Below are 22,555 nucleotides of genomic sequence, written 5' to 3' on the forward strand. Positions count from 1 at the left end.
CTATGTAGCTTCAAATTGATTACATTAACTGCCAACTATAAATATGGAAGCTATTTTATAGATTTCATTAATGATCTTTTATCATTTGTACGTCACTTTAATGTGTTGTTAGAAAGGAAAAATAAAAAAAGGAAAAGTGAGAGAAAAGAAAAAACATCAATTTCCGGAAAATTACAGATCCGGGCACCCCAGGCCTGGTGGTCGTAGGGCAGCATAATAAAAAATTATGTGCAGCCGTACGTCATTTTTTGGCCCCTTGAATTTTACAGAGAAACAGCTTTTTTTTTCTTTATTTATTCATTTTGGATATGTATAAAGAGAAATTCTGGTGCAAAGTGTGAAAAGTATAGCAATTAGCATGAACATGTATTACTTGCAAGATAATTAATCTTAATACAAAACTACAAATGGACCTAATAGCATATTGGAACTTACTTACCATCTTATAGCACGAAGAACATAATTGTAATAAGAACCATCAGAATGATTAAAAAAGGAACAGCTATTGTCTTACAAGCTGTAAAATAGCAGTTACAGTCTTGGATTCTTACCCAAATCCCAGTTGTCTGCAGACCACTTCGGCATCAGCATCATCCCACTGGTCATCACACACTGTTCCCCACTGGCCAGAATGATAGACTTCTATTCTTCCCTCATAGGCAGAGGTCCCACCAACCAGACGGGCAGGGACAAAAACAGAGTCTGAGGCTGGAAGAAGAGGAATTTTTAAGGCTTGTGATATATTTCTTAACAACGTCTTTGACCCTTAAGAGTTAAAGCTGTAACAAATATTTTTTTTCTACCGGACTACAATACTGCATTAGATGGTATCTAATCAGTTATTAAAAGAGCCTAAATCTCTCATTTGTCTTGTTATTCATGTTAGCGATTAAGTCTATGTCCTATCTTAAGTCTTAAATACATTCATGTCAAGTATACTGTACATGCTAACATTAGAACTAAGATTGGTGGAATGATTATAAGGTTGTCTTATACCTGTGTAAAATACACACCCACAGTGCAAGTGTTCTAATGTTAAGGGCAGAAAAAGTATGTGTCGTGGTGTTTATCATCAGTCTCCATCCATTAAGAATTTGCAGAACAACAATAAGACTTATTGTTAAACTTTGCCCCAGGATCAGTTTAGATAACGTCTATTACCTTGTTCTACGGTGCTGGGCAATTACTGTATGTGTAGGATCTGGATACCAGAAAATTTTTAGTAGCCTGCTAGTTTTTTGGGGGTTTTTTAGTATCCATAAAGACCACTATGTTTTACAAAACTATTATCACGGTATATGTTATAAGGTTACTATGTTCATACATTAAAAAGGTCAATGAACATTAGCATACAAAGACATTACTCATTATATATATGAATGTGGGATATATAATGTAAAAATAAATATAAACTCATCTGTTAATAAATCATATTGGCTGCCCTGAAGCCTATAAAGGGTAGAAAGCTTTTTTCATAACAAGTGCCAAGCAAAGATATATTGGGTCCCTTCGAATTACTATTTCATTTCATAAAACAAAGGAACAATTAGAATGAAAAAATATATTTCCTCCTCCTTTTTGATGTTACTTAAAGGTATTAAACCTAACTTTCTAGCGTTAATGTATAAGTCTTGAATTATAAATGAAATACCAGGCTATTTCCCCCTCTCTATGGCTACCGTAATTGATTGGCTGCATGATGAAGTAACCAGCTGGCAGACAATTGTTTTTTCCTTCTCCTTCTTTCTATTTTGACAGTGCTGTTGCCCTTTAGCTATTTTGAGAGTTCTGCTGTCCTTTTGGTTTGGCCAGCTATGTTGTCTTCTAGAATACTAAGGAACACTTAGAGAAGCAAACAAAAAGTTGAAACTTTTCCTTTTGTATGCCAGAGGGCATAGACACAAAGGCGTCCATGCTATTTAACCAAAATAATGGGAACCCTTTTGTAAAGCCAGTGAAGGTCCACAATTGACCTTCAAAATCTTCAATGCGCCCAATCTTAGATTTTCCTTTTTCCCAGAACATGTCTAAGAACTAAGTATTTCCATCCCTATATTTTACTTCTATCAACGAAATCTATAATCCCGTCTCAATATATGACTCAAATCCATAACTTGGCCGAAAGCTTTATAGGGAGCGGCGTCCTGCACCAGAACATGATGAAACTTAAATTTACACAAACCACATTGCGTTGTTTTGTTCTTAAGATATAACATAACAAGATATACATTTAAGATTTACATACTTGGAGACAAAAAGAGAGATTAACATCATTAACACAAAATCCAATCAAGCAGAACCCAGTACGTTACCAAATCTAGCAGTATACTATTTTTTCTAGACACCTGGATTTCATATATGGCTGATGTATACATTTACCATGCGTAAAGCTACAAGTGACCGCAGCTGCTGTATTCTGTGGACATGCCCCACCCTGCCAGATGTTTTTTTCACACTGTAATATATTTTCCTCATTGCCACGGCATCGCACATCATTCCACAAAGAAGAAGTTATGCCCAGACCAGATAATGGCACCTTTGTTGCTGTTCCTTTGTTTCTGTCAAAAGATATACAATGGTAAATGTTTACTCCATTCTTCAATGTATGCTACTAACAAAATGTTATATGCTTTGTGTCACTAACACCAAATCATACCAAAGTGCCAGGTAAAGGTCTGTGCAGCCGCCGGTACTTACATCTCCAACAACTATTTCTCCTTTGAGGTTGGCGTGTTTCCTGCTGTTGGAGATATCATGACTTACCCTGGCATTCTCACCAATAGCGTCACACGCATGACACAATGGACTGTTTGTGCCTACGGTTGCAAAGACCTCCACCCTAAGGTTAATAGTGGCTGTTCAAGGGACAGCTATTAGGCAATCCTACATTAAGCCTGGGCCCAGGACCACTGCTGTTCCTTTTACACAGTGTTAAAGATGGTCTAGATGACAAACTTTGCTATATTTAACTATGTCACTAGAAATATCACTTGCACAGATAAGCTGTCACTGATTTTCAAGAAGATAATTGACCACTGATAGTAGCAACAGCTTTCTAGTCTTTTAAAAACATCCAGGGTTTAGCTGTTCAGACGCCATTGGTGGTACCTTACTACCATAAGTTTAGGGTAGCTGCTTTAATCTTGCAAGTAAATTGTCGTGCGTCATGTGGAGCTCCAGAATTTTTGCTCCCAAGAGTGTGTAGGAATGAATAGAACTTCTCACCATTCCTGCTGCAAGCTGGAGCACAATTTAAATACACAGATTGTTTCAAGGCATTTACCCTTATCTACAACATAGCCTCCCTGTTGACCACTTTATATGCCTTTACAATAAACACAGTTTTAAAAATTCAAAAAAAAACGATCATCCTCAGGAAATTATGGACACTGTCTGCTGGGAAAGCTATAAGCTCTAAGACAAGGTAATATTTCCACCTATTGAAGTTTTTAAATGAATTCTTGTTAAGGGTCATTGCAAATATGCCAAATGGATCACTAATTCATCATCTACTTGTCTGCTAACAAAAAAGAGCTAGTGTGCTGTGCAGTGTAACATTAGGAATTTGACATGAAGAATTAAATGAGGTACATGTGAAAGACAACTCATATAGTAATGTTTTTCAATTTGTAAAACTACCACATCAAAATGACTATATATTTCCATTCACCAAAATAGCAGAGGTGGTAGAGCTTTGAGATATTCTATTAAACATCAATCCCTTAGGCCAGTGTTGTCCAATGTTGGTTGCAATGAGCCGCTTCCATTTAGAAACATCGTTTGGCCATGGAAACTTTTACAACTTATTATGCTATGGTTTGGAGCCTATGGGTACGGGTCGCTATAACAATCATAGAAACCTACACACAGGCTGCCAGACTGATATTCAAGCTCGTTCGAGCAGGACCCTCCTCACCTGCTGTCTCTGTAAGTCAAATTGTTATGTTACATACTACTTGTTATGTCCTGTCCACCCATTGTATGGCGCTATATAAAACAATAAATAATAATATTACACTGAAGGAATAGTTGTAAGAGGATTTTTTTCTGGAAATATCAGTGTGGTCACAGCCATGTTCTGGGTGCTGCTGATGTCCCCAGAGCGTAGTTGGACGCACATATAGAATGAGATAACAGATAAGAACTATTTTGCCCATTTAGTCTGCCCATTTTCCTGCTGTAAAGGCTTTGCAGAATTCCTCCATATGCATTTGCCTCTTGCCTGTCTCCCAGCTATTTGCAGTCATATACTCATCTCCAGTTAGCTCCAGCATTGGCTTGGCAAATGTTGCGGCGGGGGGCTGTTTAGAGCCTTGTGCACATGGACGGTAAGCATTCCCATTGATTTCAATGGGAAAGGCCCCTGGGAATCAGCGTAGCTAAATGGACAGGGAGCATGTATGTGTGTGGGTTAGTGCATGCTCAGGGCATGTCCGTGTTTTGATTGGGGGATGTTAATTGAGGGGTGGGAGACCCTAGGTGATATAAGGTGCCCTCTGGGTGACCCCGGTCACTGTCCTTTTTTGCAGTCTTACCTGCTTCCCACCCACCCTCCCTCCCTATTTCTTGTGTACTAACTTTCTTTCTTTTGTCACAGCTGGCGGTTTGTGTGTCCTTGCCGGTCTGGTTTTGGTAAGTGATGGAGTTTGGATGCTGGTGTAATGGAAGGCTCAATCCTCCCCTAACCTCTGGTGTTTTATTGGACGTGCCCACCGAGCTTGTTGGACGGCTGGTGGTTAGCATTGGTGGTGGGACAGCGAAAGGTAGCTGTCAATTTTGTTTGGACGAGGGGGGAGGTGAGTACCTGTGGTCTGGATTGTGCAGTGTGAGAGGCCGGCAAGGACGGGGTTAATTCGGTTCCTGTGTTGGTTATGTTTTGAATATGTTACGGTAATATGTTATGTATATTTGTATATTTGTATTTATTATTTATCGGTATTGTATATTATTCTTATTGGTTTATGGTGTTTTGGGCCAACACAGTGTTTTATGGTTTTATAATAAAATTGTGCTGTGGCCTGCTTTATCCAATTTCGGTCTCCGTGTCGTTATTTGGTGGGTTAAACTGGTATTGGGTTTACAATGCACGATACACACTACCTACATACATGCTTTCCTGCAACTGATTGGTTGCCTCAAACAGCCAATCTGTGGCAAGAAGTATCAGACCAATGAGGAGGAGGAGGACATTTCTAGGTCAAGTGCTTTATTCTTTTCTCTTTTTAAACAAATTTTGGAACCATGGTCATTAAAGACGCAGAGTGCTTTTTTACATTATTCTTTAGAGGAGGTGTCAGAGACATTTGATGGTCCCTTTAAGCTGAGACAAAAATGGTTCTACAGCCATATGTCCTTTCTGTTTCAGTAAGACACACACTTTCTGCTTTTTGTATAGAACAGTGCTGTTGCAAAGGAAAAGCTTACCCAAGCTCAAGCTGACGGCATATTACTGATGCGTCGTTATCATCCCATTGGCCGCCACAGATGATCCCCCAGGCACCGTTCATATATACTTCCACTGCACTCCCATCAGACTCACTTTTGCCGTTCCGCAGACGCACTGACCCTGTTAATTGTTAAAAAGGCATTTAGGCAATGTGTTACTTACAAAAATGGCATCATAGAACAATTTAGTGATGCATGTATTCCCCAGATATCTCCTCTCTGCTTGGAGGCAAAAAAAAAGATTTTACTCACAATTACCTTCAAGAGTAAAGCCATAAATTTTAAGGTCAGCAAAAGTATTTGAGAAGGAATGTCAACTCAAGCAAAAAAACAACAAAGAAATGTATTTTCTGGCCCCATCTTGTAACCTTTCTACTTCACATAATGGAGCCTGTGTACCTTTTTTAAAAATGTGAACAAAATTAAAAAATGTAAAAATTAAGCTTTTTTTATGGTATACATGTATAAACAGCAACAAATAAAACATGTTCTTTTACAATGATATATATCAGATACCAACATAATTAGTTGAGGCCACCCATCTTTTGTTTCCACACTTGTGTCACAAATTCATCATATACTTGCGAATTAACATAAATAGCTGATTTGGTCTAAAATGTAAAAGTATACTTTGTAGTAAGTATTGCAGCCCCTCCAATCAATTTAAAAATAATATGTATGATCTTATCAAAGTAGAGTAACTGGAGTACAAATGAACAAGTTACAACTGTAAAGCAATATAACAAAAGGCTGCTTCTTTATGGCATCGTATACGCACGTCACCATATAACATAGAAGATAGTATGGAAGAGAAATGCTAGGAGGGGAAACAGACAAACTGTTCTGTGTCCTACACCTCTGAAATGTTCCTTAGAAACCAGTGGACCGTAATCGATATCTATGGGGATTATTTACTAAACAGTACCTCTAATAACTGCCATTACTATGTATTATTGGGCCAACCCCATCAAATGTTACGTGTAAGAGTAGTTGAGCTGACTTATTAATACATAGTTGGTATTTTATTCCGTGTATATATATTGTGACATTCATGTAGGATTGGTGGTGGAAGGGAGGTATGTTTCTCCTAGGTTCCTTTCCTATGTGAAGTAACACCAGAGTCTTCCACCTGCTAGGTGATTAATTTAGGTGAATGAGAGGGCGGATATAAAAGGGAAGCCAGGAGGGCAGGTAGCTCTCTGGCTGAGGACACAGAAAGCCTGTTTGTGGGAGAGACATGTGAGTAAAGTGAGTAAAGTGAGTAAAGTGAGTAAAGTGAGTAAAGTGAGTAAAGTGAGTAAAGTGAGTAAAGTGAGTAAAGTGAGTAAAGTGAGTAAAGTGAGTAAAGTGAGTAAAGGTTGCTGGACGTATTGTGTTAAGTTGGCAGAGAGAAGCTCTCCAGCTGGTAGTGAGGGACATCCCTTGTATAGTAAGTGCCGGACAGGCAAGGTATTTCTTTTGTTGTTGTGTTATATTTCTTTTGTCTTTGCAACCTTTCTAATAAACCTGACCCTGTGTCAGATTGCACGAACTTACTGCTGTTTGCCTGGTTTGAATGAAGACGGGCACTTGTCCCTTGACCTCAGCAAGGGGCGATCCCAGACCTATCTCACTATATTTATATATATATATATATATATATATATTAATTGCACCACCACCCCCAGAAACAGGGGATGAAAATTGGTTCTAACAGCCTCAAAATCACCTGCGTATATCCACCTACTGGGGAAATATGATCACATACTACACACATCACGCAGCTAGAGCTGAGTATTCAGTTTGTATACTAACAACCAAGGCTGGCCCGACAATGGAGCCGAGTGGGGCAACCCCCCCTTTTTTTTTTTTAAGCCGAGAAGAGAGAGCAAGAGGGCTTCTCTCTCTCCTCTGCGAGCCCTCTAGCTCGGTCTCGGTGCAGGCTTGTAATGTTGAGCGCCGGAAGATGACGTAATTTCCGGCACTTGGCATTACAAGCCGGCGCCGAGACCGAGCAGGGAGACTCACCGCAGGACTGCTGAAAGGTAAGTACGGGGGGGGGCAGGGAGAGGAAGGGTAGATAATGGGGGGGGGGGGGCGGCATTTTAAACTTCGCCCCAGGCGGCATTTTGTCTTGGGCCGGCCCTGCTAACAACCTATCACTGCATTTTTTTGTGTCACATGACAATTAGGTGTTCCTGTCCAAATTTATGAATGAGGCAAAATTTTTTATAATTAAAGAATTATTTCTAGGCATGTTTTTGGTGTTCCAGAGTGCCAGGAATGCTTTTCTAATGCTGAATCTGAATGCTAACAAGTGTTAAAATTCAGCAGGGCAGATAAAGATCAACTTTAACATGATGAGATGAAACATTTAAACTCATTTCAACTGTCTGTTAGGTTACTATTTTTATTCCAGCTAAATTGTAGCAAAACATTTTGCAGTCCAAATTTTTTATTATAAAATGCATGAGTCATAAAGGAAATAATTGTGATGGTTCAAGGACACTCTCTTAGTGCTTTACTCTTTAAAGTTTCTACATCCTTGTAAAAAGTAAGCGTAGCTCTTGGCATCTGGAAGTGTTTAGCTATAAGAAAATTGCTTTCTAGTTTAACTTTTTTTTACATTTCTGAAGCTGCTCCTCTGCAAATACAGCTTTGGTTTTCATTATAAGCAAGGTGTCTGTCCTTTCCTTTATGTCATATATGGCATAAGAAAAGACGTAGAGTATTTTATAAACAACTTGAGAACGCCATTGGCTTCTTAATGTAAGGTGTGGGATCTTTCTTGGTTTGACCCTATCACCCTCAAAATATTTAGGCAGGTTCCTACTGCTCAATTTAAATTTAAAACCTGCAATAAAACGGAGATCAATTATTACAGCTGGGCACTCAGGTCATGACTTGGTCCTTGTGGTGTCCATCATGATACTTATTTGGGTCTTCAGATGGTGGTGTACCTAATCTGACTCCATCTCCATGACTAAGGCCATAATAAACCTTAGCCTGAAAACTATTTCGTCATTTTTGCTATATCATCCTTTATTGTACCCCAACAGATTATTACATCCCGTTTTATTTTCATTTTAAGGTCCATTAACCATCCCACCTTCATCTATGGATCCCTTTATAGAGTAAGAATAAAATAGAAGGAGGAGAAATCATTTTTTTTCCCCACTGTATTTTTTGTGAGAACATAAATACAACCTGTATATCTTAAGAAATATATACCAATATATTTATTTTTTTGGAATGGCTTAAATCCATATGATTTTCATATATATATATAAATATGGATTTTTATTATCGCTTAAAGAAGGAAGTTCCGGAGACTGGCGTGTTTCTAAAGCCTCCACCACTGACCTCATAACTCTGATGTTTATAACCCTGATGAAAATGATTAGCTGTGAGTGTAAATGTGCCCCTTCCTTGCCGACAGTCTAGACAAATACCGGTCTCATGTAATTCTTAGAAACGAGAAAAAACATTACACCCTATTTATGACAGTGATAACTTACAGATTCAAAATCTCATGTATTAGTCAATATTAATTACAAACGTTAGCGATCAATTAGTCGATCACCATACAATTCATTATCAAAGATACTAAGAAGTTTAGATATCAAGCGGAATTCTATTCTTTTCATCAAAATTGCCTTTTATGCATAATATTCTATATTTAAATACTTCTCATACAGCCAGTTATCATTTTGTGTTAACTTAACGTATATCTATTGACTTTTAAATCATAATAACACAATAAAAACACCTAAAAAAAATCTAGGTAAATTTGAATTAAAATAATTAAAGTTGCTTTTAAATTTGCATGTTAATTAAACTAATTAATAATTATTTTAACCCCTGTGTCACTGCACACTAAACATTTATAAATTAATTTTAAGCCTCCAATTAATTTTTTCCAGAATATACTTGGCAATTATTCTATGTTTCTTTTCATTTTTGTTACTGAGTGTCAAATCGGCTAGGGAATTCTAGCCAGACATAATTTAATATAGTCAATTAATAATTGACAGGGTCTCCATCAGCGTGGCCAAGTTGACTGCAAAAGTCTGGGAAATATTTCGTCTTAAAGATATAACACTATTTATTGTCAAACACAACTCGTTCAATCAGGTCAACGAAAGCGCCGTCTACAATAACATAAATTCATGTATTCCCAGGGTCTGGAAGGCAACGGGTCTTTATGGCATTAGATTAGCAGTTACCAGAATACAGATGTCCGACACAAAAACAATGTGAAAATTACAGCTAAGTTTCCGCGGTTGCTAAATAATCGTTTAAGCGGAGGAAATGCCATTAGCAGGGGTAGCATTAGCCAAAATGTGAACTACTCCTTTACGTTAAACACCTGAAAAAACAAAAAGCTACGTAAACTGTGTAGCGTACTTTTAAACACCAAGCGCTATTGAATTGCTAGATAAACACACCGTTTAGAGCACAGTAACGTTTTTCGTTTCTGTTTGTAATAAAACGGTCTCACGCGTGTTTTAACAGTACTTGGTTTAATATGTATTAAATGAAATATTACATTTTTGGTTTTTAGTAAGATTTAATATGATTTGATGCAGGCTACTGGGACGCAGAGTGCCAATTCACTAGGGTGACCGGATCGGCCATGTTTTCCAGGACACATATAACTTTTACATATGGCTGCCCAGCCCAATTAAAATGCTGCCCTGCAGTATCTGGGATGTATACATTTATGGAAGGGAAGCAATTGGTCAGTTATACATCCCCCCCATACTTCAGAGTGGCATTTTATTTGGGCTGGTCAGCAATATGTAAAAATGATATGTATCCTGGAAAACATGGCCGACGTGGTCACCCTACACTGCAGTCACAAACCATCACAGTCCTGTATGCAAGGATTGTGTATTATTATTTTACCAACATGGGTTGCTAGACTCTCTGTTGGCGGTGTTTGCATCGTTTAAGATAGATAATAGCTGTAGATATGCATATACAGGGGGAGACTGGCAATATTCAGCTCAGGAGGCAAATCCAAGATGGCGGTCCCTGTAATAAAGCTGCCCACAACCCATCTGGCAGAAAACATGTTCGGTGAGCACTATCCAGCCATGTCCAAAACACCGTTTACAAAAAAAAGTAATGTACAGAAAACTCATTAATGGTGCAGAAAAGGATCCAGTATCAAAGAAACACCGCCTTACTCTAGGAATTCTGGTGGTTATGTGTAATATTACTACTGGAAAACGGGGAAATCAGGAAAGATTTTGTTTTTAGAATGACAAACATGTTTTCTGTGTAAATAACGACAAAATGTAAGGCACCCCAATCCAGATACAAGCATGTACAACACAAAAGGACACAACAATATGCATCACTTTTTGCCAGTGTTGGATGCCACATATATTATTATAGACCTTTCTGTTTTTTTACTAGTGCGTTTTACATTTGTTCATGTTATTCATTTTGCTGGCACTGTATAAATAAAATATAATAATAATAATAATAGATTCAGGTTGGTCGAGGATAAGAGTTTCCTAGGTCATTTCCTCACTTTTTCATTTGTAGCTATATTTTAAATTACAGACGGCTCGGTAATGGTTTGCGGAGCTCACAGCCTGGGACTATCTCTCCCGGATTATTCATGCAGTCCTTACACGGATCCTAATAACCTTTTCAGCGGATGAGACAGAGCAGGCTCTGCGTTCGCTTGAGTGTTTGAAAGCTTCCTTTGTCACTCATTCGGTTGCAATTACAAGACTGAACATTGGTAATCCTGTAGCATTAAAAGAGTCTGCTTGTTGCGGTTTCATTACTAGCAGGCGTACTGTGTTAGCCCGTCAACAGAAATGAATGAATAAAAAAAGATTAAACTGGTTCTCAACCTTTTGGCCATCAACTTATTCTATCAACTATTATTATTTATGGGTCCATCCTATTCCAAAGTGCTATATAATGGGCAAACATGACATAAGCATCACATAACAATTTGTACTTATTAAAAGGTAAGAAGGGTCCTGTTCAGCCTAGCGTACAATCTAGAAACAATTTTTTCCTAAACTGTTCAGCATTTAAGCAAACATTATTTAATTATGGGCCCTTTTTATCTAATATATTGGTTTGCTTTAGTCTGTCAATTCTCGTCTTGTCATACCCCTTGAATATATATGTTGTAAGAAGCGCTTATAAATAAAAGATAATAATAATAATAATGATCATGCCAGTACATAGCCCTCGCATAGTTTGCTTGGATCATAACTGATGTTAATGAATGACAACCCCTGGACACTTGTTGGCATGAAAAGGCACATAGCAATTCCTTTAATCAAATGAATGAACAGCATGACGATCACAAAGACATATCACAATGGAAACAACTCACACCTCCTGGCGAGAGATTACGATACAATAAGCGATACTGCAAATTCTTTTTTTATACCGAAGAACATAAAAAAAGGCAAACCTGACACATGTCATCCCAATAACTCACCCTCTGGTACTTCACTTAGGATACAGTGTGCGGGCTTTTGCTCAATGCCACTTTCTGGATTTTTGAAACCAAATAATTCTGTTGACTTGAAAATTTGACCTATGGCACTTGAGCAAAAGTAATATCCATCGAAAGGATGCCGAATATTTTGCATACCATATAAAGGGCTTACTCTGTGCTTCGGGGGGTTGATTTCCGTCCAAACGCTTTTGTGCCTTTTTATATTTCACTTGTGCAATCTTAGCTGACAGCGAAGAAGTTCAAACAAGTCCGCTTTACCTCTCAGGCAACAGTCCTTCGGGGTAATCTCTATATGTGTGTATACAAGTTAACTAACTATACATAACTATAAATGATTGTGTTCTTTCTCGGATTTTTCTAGTACTGACACATTGTTACAATTTAACAGAAAAGGGAAAGACCTAGAACTTAGCATTTATTTGCTTCTAGTTAAAATAATTACCAAACTAACAAAAATAATGTTTAACCATCTTGGATGCCATCCTTGATCCCTACCTACATATTAAATATATTATTACAAATGACAATTTCTATTAATATACTTAATATGTAGGTAGGGAGCACAACACTTTACTGTGGTTCGAGTGCTTACACTCAATGGATGGTTTGCATTAAATTTCGATGTTGGTCCATAGAGGTTAGTAATTATTTTACGTCATTAGACGTAAATAAATGCCAATGTTAGTGTTCCACTCCTTCCCTTCTTCTGTTAAATATCATAGTACCTTTTAAAGGGTTAAGCCCTTTTTTGGTGAGCCTTAATACAAATTGTATATCGACACATTGTTAGTGTATCTCAGCCAGATCTGTAACTCGTCACAGTAAATGAGACTGACATAAATTAAGAGGTAGAAACCATCTATAGATACCATAGATATTCTCTAATGATAAGCTATAGACATATAAAATATTTAATATACAATTTATATTTATTTTATATTAGTTTATATATTTATAAAAATATATAAATATATATTGAAAAATATATTCACTACAACGAATAAGCCAACATAGCGCCCATGCAGCACATGCCTATGATCAGTCCACATGGACTGTTTTTTTCTTGTTTAACAGTTAAAGGAAAGATAATTAAAACATTTTTTTTTTAAATATATTCTATCACGTCTCTTGATTTTATTTCTGCTCTTTGCTGTATACATCAAGGGCGCTGGAAGGTTCTTACATGATCTCGTTCATGAATTGACACTTTGGGCAGAACTTTTCAGATGTATTAAAATATACACATTAATTCTACACACACCCCCCAAAAAAATGAAACACCCAAAAATACCCTTTTAAACACATATTGTTTGTCTCATAAGAAATAGCAACGCAGTTCTTCCTCCCTTCATCTTTGATCCTTTCAAATTGTAGACTTGTGACTATCCAGGACAGACGGACAGACTGAAACACTTTAGGTGTGTGCCAGCCAAAAAACTACCAGATGTTGGAATTATTTAATCTTCCATTTCTGTTTATACACATATTTCTCCGACACATAACTTTGTGTAACTGGTTTTGTGTATTCACTTAAGGTTAAAAGTAACTTTGTCTCTTGCACCTCTGTTGACGCTGATGATATAATTACCATTACTTCTAGGCTTCTTCTTCCTGTAACACCTGGCATTCTTTATACCTAACTTCAGTAAAGTCTGCTATGTAGAAAGAAACTTTTGCATACGTTTGTTCTTTTGGGAGTTATTTGATTCATTAAATAGTGACTTCTAAGCTTTTCTACAAAGTGGAAACTTGTGTTAATCTATATGCCCCCAGCTAATTATATGTGATGCAGGATCTGATGGCACTATATAAATCAATAAATAATGATGAGAAATTCATAATATAAATAAAAGCATGGAAACATAGAACTTGACGGCTGTAAACACTCAAACCTTGGTTTCTTATAATGCCTGTTTGAATTCCCCTGCTATGTTAACCTCTACCATTTCTGCTGGGAGGCTGTTCCCCTTATCTACTACCCTCCCAGTGAGATAAAACTTCCTTACATTGCAAAGTAAAAGAACAGATAATGATAACTTATTTAAATGCCACCATGAAAACATTTCTAACCAATAATAACTCAATAACTAATAGCACAGGCATTTTAATGGTAACATGGAAAAATCATTGAAAATAACTTGTTTCACGCACATCATAAAAAAAACGATGCATGTCCTTAATAATAATAATAATAATAAAGATTATTATTATTTATTGTTTAATAAAGCGCCATCATATTCCGTGGCGCTGTACAATGGGTAGACAGGACATAACAAGCAGTATTTAGAAAAACAATTAGAATTACATATGTGTTTTCTATTTTTCTATATACTATGAATTTGATGCCAATGCAATGTCATTGCGAATATATATATATATATAAAGGCAATAGTATGTTTTAGATCTGCAGACAAGGGCTTGCTGTGGTAAGGAATGGTTCTGTTGAATAATGCGGAGACATCACAGCTGGACAATCTCTATTCTCTGATTTCTTTTGTTCATCAGTCATTATTCCAGCGGTATATATCTATGAAGCGGCAGTTCAGGGAGGGAATTCCTTAACTAAAAGGTTTGTAAACTCTTGTTTGGGACTATGTTTCTAATTCCCAGCCCTCGGGATATCCATCCTGGGTTCACAACTCCTAATCTGAGTGTCAACATTTCCATCTGGTGTTTATCACTCCATTTCCATGTCGCATTTAGCACCCCTCACCTAAGGCCAACCACTTTCATCTGGTGTTTATCACTCCTTTTCCATGTCGCATTTATCACCCCTCATCTAAGGCCAACCACTTTTCATTTTTTAGCATCTAAGGGAAAACACTTTAACACTCTGTTTAGCACTCCCTCTCTCAGGGAAAACACTTTCATGTTGGGTTTAGCACTCCATCATGTAAGAGTAAGCATGTTCAACTTGTGTTTAGCACTCCCCGTCCTGAGTTTAGCATCTCGTGTGGATCAATCTTTATCTAAAAGAGGAGACTTTTATTTAATATCGCTCTAGCACTTTAACATATATCACCCATTAACTAATGTACGCAACCAGATACTTAAAGGCTTACACTCTAATGTAATGTTTTGCACTTTTATCTAGGACGGACATGTTCGGAGCATAGTACTAAGCCTTGGCTAAGTCTAGGTGTTAGCACTTGATATCCAAGGCTTAGTACTACGCTTTTTTTTTGTTCCCCCCACAGCGTAAATATTTGCGCTCCTTATCTTGGGTTTATTGGCACAGTTACTTCATAACACGTTATTGTGTCTGGAAACTTGCCACGCACCAGACAACATGCTAATTAGATACCTAAGCATTAAAAGGGATATTATCCCATAGAATAAGTTGTGACTATTTACCTGGCGTGAATACAAAGTACTATTTCCTGTAGTCTTTATTTACCAAGCTGTAAAACTTTCAAAACATACACATGTAACAACTTGCACCTTAATCGGTCCTTGCTCTTGTCTTAGATTCAGGATAGCCATATTTCTATCCAATGCTTTTTTAAATCCCCTCACTGTATTAGCTTCTACCACTTCGGCAGGGAGGCTGTTCCATTCATCCACCTTGCATTACATCCAGAGAGTTATTTTATATTAAATCGAGAAAACATACTTACCTAACAGCGGAGATCGCTCATTATTTGTAATAACAATATGTTCAGTATAAACAGTGACAATGTATCATTGAACACGTTACGCGTTAAATAATAACTTTGTTGTAAACTTGCCCGAGGCGAAGCGGCAGTGATCTATTAGAATTAGTCAAAATGCTTTCTTCCCTGTGTGCAGATTTTATTCTTCAATAACAGGAATGTAGCTTCTCAACGGTGCCTCAAGGCGACTCAATATGTTTCACAAATGTGTCTGACGTGCCTTTAGGAGTATCATCATTTTTGCATTTACTTTAAGGATTCAGGTAGCCCTCAACTTTTTATGTTATTTTTCTTTTATTTTAGAGTTACGTAGCAATACACTGGAATAAAGGCTTCGAGTGTGTTTTGATGAGCTAGGAAACCACTTTTTTGGTAAATATGGATAAATTCAGCTTTCAAATGGTCATATTTTCTTTTTTACAGGCGTTATAGACAAACCTGGGTTGCGGTCACTCACCTTGCTTGCAGTCACAGTAGCCCCAGTCGACCCTCCCATGGCTGTTCCTGAAGAAGCACCACGGCTTACACCTCCCATCCGGGTTCCTGCAGAAGTTGTGGTTTCCTAAGCCTTTGCCCGGCGTTCTCTCCAAGTAAGTGGGCACTTCCACCCAGTTTAAACAGTTTGCGCCAAACTCTGTCACATTTACAAAGTCTCCAACCGAGCCCCATTTTCCAGTGTATTTAGGGCAACCTGTATGGTGGTGGTGGTAAGGGCGATGAGAGTGGTGGGTCTGCTGGTGCTGGACAGAGGCAAGCGGTGGCCGTAAGGGCTGGTGATGGTAAATAGACGTACTTGAAGGCTTGTCGAAGCAGTACACTATAGGGATGCTCCCAAAAATAAGAGCCACAGCAAAGCTGGTAATTGTCATGCTGCCAGTACTGTCTGTTGTGTTCCATCTCCACAACTAATCTGGTCCTGCATCTGATGGGGGAGGCGGAGCTGCCACTTCCCCCTAATCTCAAGCAGCCCATTACATATTCATGTAAAGAGAAACGCAGGTCTCCAGTGCAGAGCGCGGAGTTAACCAAGACTGACAGAGAGTGACCAATCCACAGCTGAGGACAAGGCAAAGCAGAAGAAGGAGGTGGAGTGGAGTCAATAGGAGGAAAGACTAGAAGAAGGCTCTGTTACTTATTGTAAGAAAAAACAACAGAAATCATATGTACCTCCGCACAGAACAAAAATGTCTTTAAAGTTTGACACATTCCTTTTTCCCCTTCTTTAAACAAAAAAAAACCTCAACATTTTAATGTCTCCGATATTCATAAATACTTCTTGGAGCCAAGTTTTGTTTTTGAATTTTGTTTGAAAAGTAAAGTTGAAGGTGTCCGGAGAGCGAGGCTGCCAGCTAACGTTGAGTGTCGGTTATTGTACATCTGCAGAGCTGTTCCGTCCTTGCATTTTTTGCAATGTTAACATTTCTGAAACAGAATTAGAGACAGATGGTAAAAAATGTGTGGGTTTTTTTTTTCCATTTTTCTTTCTTCTGTTAAGACTGTGGGAGTAGAAAAGATTACATTTTCTAACTGAAGTGCAAATCACTAAATACATGACATTCAACTCCTGTGTGAAAAGGGGGCATTCAACATACAAAGGGCTGCAAACAGTCCAACGATCCATAAACTATTAAAAAGGAAACAGAGCAATAGTTTTCCCAAACAAAAACAAATCTGTTATCCCACCAAAACTATCCAACTATATACAATAAGTATACACAATGTAACAAAACAACAACTTTAAACGTAGAAATTTCAGATCAGAATTTACAAACATTTTATGGTTTATTCTCTTTTGCTCCTAGGAGATGTTTGATTTCCAAGCAACCTGGAAGATATGGGTGATGCCCCTTCGTGTCTCTGCAATATCCGTGTTTCCAACAGAGCTGTAATAACCGCAGGTGAATGGAGCTGTCAGAACAGTTCAGTCGACTGAGCGTGTAAGTCTGTGTCCTTCTAAGGGTTCTTCCTGCTTGCCGACAAGTATTCCATCCCCTGATGTTACCAGAGTTATTCCCAAAGAACTTGCTTTAGTCTGTGTTATTGATCGCAAGGCTCTTAGTTCATTTAGTCGAATAAAGGCAGTGGGTTGTGCCTCTCCCTCTCGGTCTGTGTGTTCCAGCAGCTCTAAAGAGCAGGCAGTCAGGGAAAGTACAGCAAGTCACGCCGTCAGATGATACCAATGCTGGCAATGTCCAAACAGCGATTAGAGCGACAAAAATAAATACCACCCCTTGCTTTACTACAGTGTGTTCATAGTTAGTTTGGGAGAAGACTAAGTCTAACTGTTCCAACAGGGACGTTTCACAAAGTGGCTTTAGTGATATATGATATTTATCATCTGATATTTTCATATCATTTTTATATGATATTTTTCCGTAGCATTAATGCGCAATGACACTTGGAACCAGAAGACGGGTTTGGACAATGTAAAATTCTGTATGTGGCAACATATTTTGAAGACGTTAGAACGGTCGGATAGTTATTTAAAATTGATAGCTCTGAGAACGGTCAAGATACTATTCAACAAACGCCTTGGCTGGGCTTTGGGCAGACATGACAACAAAATTAGTAGAGTAAATAACATTTTGCGTATAAATTTGTTTATGAGCAATTATTGTGGTTAATTCCAAGTAAGTTGTGAAGACATTGCCATTTACTTACATGATTGCCAACCACTTTTGTGGAAGGGTATACAAACTTCCTAGCAACTTTTATTTGTATTTATTATTATATTTCAGGTTAATTTTCGATATAAAGACATTTGATGAATATATCTTACATACATGATTGAACGAGAAGGAAGCTTTATAGTGAAAATGTTAAATATAAAAATCTTTCGTCATAATATCTTCTACATTATGAAAGGCCACATAGCAAAACAAGGGAAAATAACCTTGAGTTGTTTGACGCTGGCAGCAGTGCAAATAATTCACTTTAAAAGCTATTGTTTTCTTCAGACCTATTCACTGGAATGCATATTAGCATTTAAATTGCAGCCTCTATGTTAAGTTTTAACCGCTTGTGCTTCAGGGTATGTTAGGTATTCTGGAGAAAATTGTTGTATTGTGGTCATTTATATATATATATATAAGACAGTCTAAAATTAAATATACGTATGCCAACATGGGCAAGTCAAACTATTATGCTCTGAATCTGTAGAAGCCCAAAGTTTCCAGTGCTTGCCAGGAACTTTCAACGCTTGCTAGGAGGAGACATGCAAATATTGACACAATGTTTGTCACTTTTTGATTCTTTACCCATGTTTAAATGGGGTCCCTCATTTGCATGTTCATACTGTTAGATACAGATTTAAGCACAGCGTAGGATTGGAATGGCATGAGCAAGGAATATTTCAGCTACACACAGATGTATGTATGTGTGTATAAACTATTTATAATGTTCTGTATATATAAATACTTGGATTCGCGCAAACACAATGTGCCATTGGAACACAGGAGTGATGGTTGCTGATAAAGGGCCTCTGTTTGCCTATGAAGATATTCCATTAAAAATCAGCTGTTTCCAAATACAATAGTCATTTAGAACATTAACAATGTCTACACCATATTTCTGATCCACTTGATGTCATTTTAATTCACAGAATTTGCGTTTCCTTTAAAACCAAAGACATTATTAAGTGAGCCCAAACTTTTAAACAGTAGTGTATGTGTGAGATCCCTCATTACATTTGGTTAACTGACCTTTAAGCATCAAATAAACCTAACTCTGTGTCACTAGGGAAAAGGTATGGGTTCCCAATGCCAGTACATGCATGTATTCCAAACTGACATGTCACTCAGTTTGCTTCCCTGACTTCTGAGTAAAAGGCTATGACTTCCTCTCTAAATTGAAAGACTGTAGTAAAATACATTTTTGGTCACCTGGTTTACTAGATGTAAGGTTATTACCCCTGGTGTGCAAGCTAACATGGTCCTGTTGGACTCAGCACAGTCTTACATGCTAGGCAGTCATCAATCACTTTCTAAGCCAGTGATTTTCCCGTAGGATCTAGCTGCTGTCCTCCTATCGGCTCAGTGGATGAAGGAGTGTCCAACAACCAGCACCTCCTTCCTTAGGAAAACTAGGAGAAATAGCATGACCATTCCATTAAGGAAAACCGCTATATTAGTGCCTAAATTAACTGAAGGGTCTTATGTATCTCCTATAAGAAGTGGAGCATAATATGCCCAGACATTGAATTCATTTCCTGGGCCTACCTTCTGGTGTTGTTGCACCGATTGTAAACCAAGTTTAGAGGTGCTTGGGGTCTAACCCTGCTGTATGCTAATGCCTCAGGACTGATCTCAATTAATAAGAGTAAACCCCTACCATGGAGACTGGACATCCTACACTTGAAGTTGCTTGCAGGGTGATCCATCTCCTGCGCTCTTTCTGTTCAGTTTTCGACCTGTGGATACAGCATAGGACTGCTATGCCTGACATCTTAACGCAGACCTGGGCAAAGCACGGCCCGCGGGCCACATCCGGCCCGCTGAATAGCTCGGACCAGCCCGCAAAGAGTGTCCTGGTGACTCACCAATGAGTCCGGTGTCCCCCCCCGCCCCGGTCACTTACCTTAAACTCCTGTGTTGGAAGCGTTTGTCTCGGGTGCCGGCGCTTTACGCTGGGCGCCGGCATATGACGTCAGACGCCGGCGATCAGCAGTGAAGCGCCGGCACCCGAGACAAACGCCTCACGCTTCCAACACAGGAGTTTAAGGTAAGTGACCGGGGCGGGGGGGGAGATCCTGAGAAGGGGGGGTTAGGGAGTTAGAGGGGAGATACTGAGAAGGGGGGGTTAGGGAGTTAGAGGGGAGATACTGAGAAGGGGGGTTAGGGAGGGAGGTCTTACTGTGTGTGTGTGTCTTACTGTGTTTGTGTGTGTGTGTCTTACTGTGTGTGTGTGTATCTTACTGTGTCTGTGTGTGTCTCACTGTGTCTGTGTGTGTCTCACTGTGTCTGTGTGTGTCTTACTGTGTCTGTGTGTGTCTTACTGTGTCTGTGTGTGTCTTACTGTGTCTGTGTGTGTCTCACTGTGTCTGTGTGTGTCTTACTGTGTCTGTGTGTGTCTTACTGTGTCTGTGTGTGTCTTACTGTGTCTGTGTGTGTCTCACTGTGTCTGTGTGTGTCTTACTGTGTCTGTGTGTGTCTTACTGTGTCTGTGTGTGTCTCACTGTGTCTGTGTGTGTCTTACTGTGTCTGTGTGTGTCTTACTGTGTCTGTGTGTGTCTCACTGTGTCTGTGTGTATCTTACTGTGTCTGTGTGTGTCTCACTGTGTCTGTGTGTGTCTTACTGTGTCTGTGTGTGTCTCACTGTGTCTGTGTGTGTCTTACTGTGTCTGTGTGTGTCTTACTGTGTCTGTGTGTGTCTTACTGCGTGTGTCTTACTGTGTTCATAGCTTATTCAGTTATTGTAATAAATATTTTAGCCCATTTTTTAGCTCAAAATATTTTTTCCTTTTTTTTCTCCTCTAAAATCTAGGTGCGTCTTATCAGCAGGTGCGTCTTATAGAGCGAAAAATACGGTATGCACTCCGAAGCCTTGTTCATTTTGTTCACTTCTGTGCTGTGCTAATAGTTATTCAGGCCTTACTTATTCAAGCACCTCTACCAATGACGTAGGCTTGAATAACTTTATTAAACAGCACATAAGTTAACAAAATGGACAAGGCTTCGGAGTTTGTAGTTTGTAGAGGTCTGGCCCTCTAAAACCATTCCAATTTCTCATGTGGCCCCATGGGAAAATTAATTGCCCACCCCTGTCTTAACGTATTCGTACAAACGCACCGACCCGGCTACCCTCTTGGAGGGGACCACCAGCTCTCTTATCCTAAGGGCTCTGTGAAATGCAAGAGAGAGAGCTGTCCTACACATTGTATCTATTCATGCAAATGCTTTATATCTCTTCTTGCAACTGCAAAAGTATTTCCTTGTGCATTAGTGCATGGAAAGAGTTAAAATACCAGCATTTGAAATACCCTGGGGTGTCTAATTTTTAAACATATATGGTTTGATGGGGGTAAATTGAATTGGACGGCTTCAGAGATGTCCCAAATAAGATATAGGAGCAGGAATGCAACACCAAAAGGTAAAAGAATAAACACCAGGTAGTGAATCAAAAATTAGGTGAAGAATGAGTTAAAAATAAGTTGAATATACTTCCTCACAATACTGCAGCGGCCCAGAACAACACTCCTCTCAGGAGCAGGAATACAAGGTTTGAAAAAGCCTAAGGTTTAAAAAACAATAAGCTACTTATTGTCCTATAACTCTCAGAAAAATAGGTATTTCTAAACTCAGGACAAATATTAGAATCTATTTAGCTTGTTTTCATTATGTTGTGTAGATTAGTAAAATATGTTTCAAATAAAAAGTTATGAAAAGTGCTCTCTTTCAATTTTTCACCATATTTAATTTTTTATAGTAAATTAGATGATATGATCAAAATAATGTCCTTGTTCTGAAAAAACCCCCAATATATATTGTCTGTGGGTACACTAAAGGAGAGAGAAGAAAATTACAGCTAAACACAAGCACTGCGAAAATGTTAACAGCCTTGGTCACAAAGGGTACAAAAAGAAAAAAAAACTGCTCAGTCCATAGCGGGTTAATATACAACTTGGTATGTTGGCATTTTAAAACTTCACATTAATGCATTTAAACTGCAAAAAAAAGTGTCCACAAATAAGATATACAATATCAAAGGAACTCAGATTTAGTAAATGATGTTTGTTCCAAATGTTGTCATAGTTATTTGTGTAGTTAACGAAGAATAACCACCTTCCTTGCCTGCACTTACATCGTCGCCACACAGGACCACATGATTACAGATAAGTACTTACGCAAGGGAGAACGGGTCTGGCAAAATATTTAACCAGTATTACTAACTCCTATAAAGCCTGATCTGAAATAACAAATTGTGTACTTTAGTGTAATAAAATAGTATACAAGCCAATTAGGCTGTTTACACTGTTTATTTT

At 38.4% G+C, this 22,555-nt stretch overlaps 1 protein-coding gene across 1 annotated transcript in view; it reads right to left on the reverse strand.

Moving 5' to 3' along the window:
* The window catches only part of LOC149289359 (neurotrypsin-like), a 40,642-nt gene extending 24,197 nt beyond the window's left edge, over window positions 1–16,445 (reverse strand). Inside the window, exons 1-4 of the mRNA XM_089490741.1 lie at window positions 16,034–16,445; window positions 5,425–5,566; window positions 2,380–2,558; window positions 552–708 (exon numbers count right to left, since the gene is read on the reverse strand). Of these exons, the coding sequence (XP_089346867.1) occupies window positions 552–708; window positions 2,380–2,558; window positions 5,425–5,566; window positions 16,034–16,445 (890 nt within the window). The remainder of the gene's footprint in view (window positions 1–551; window positions 709–2,379; window positions 2,559–5,424; window positions 5,567–16,033) is intronic.
* Between the last annotated feature and the right edge of the window lie 6,110 nt (window positions 16,446–22,555).

This window comes from Sceloporus occidentalis, unplaced genomic scaffold (assembly GCF_023333645.1).
Source record: "Sceloporus occidentalis isolate IW3139 unplaced genomic scaffold, rSceOcc1.0.p SCAF_46, whole genome shotgun sequence".
Lineage (NCBI taxonomy): Eukaryota > Metazoa > Chordata > Lepidosauria > Squamata > Phrynosomatidae > Sceloporus > Sceloporus occidentalis.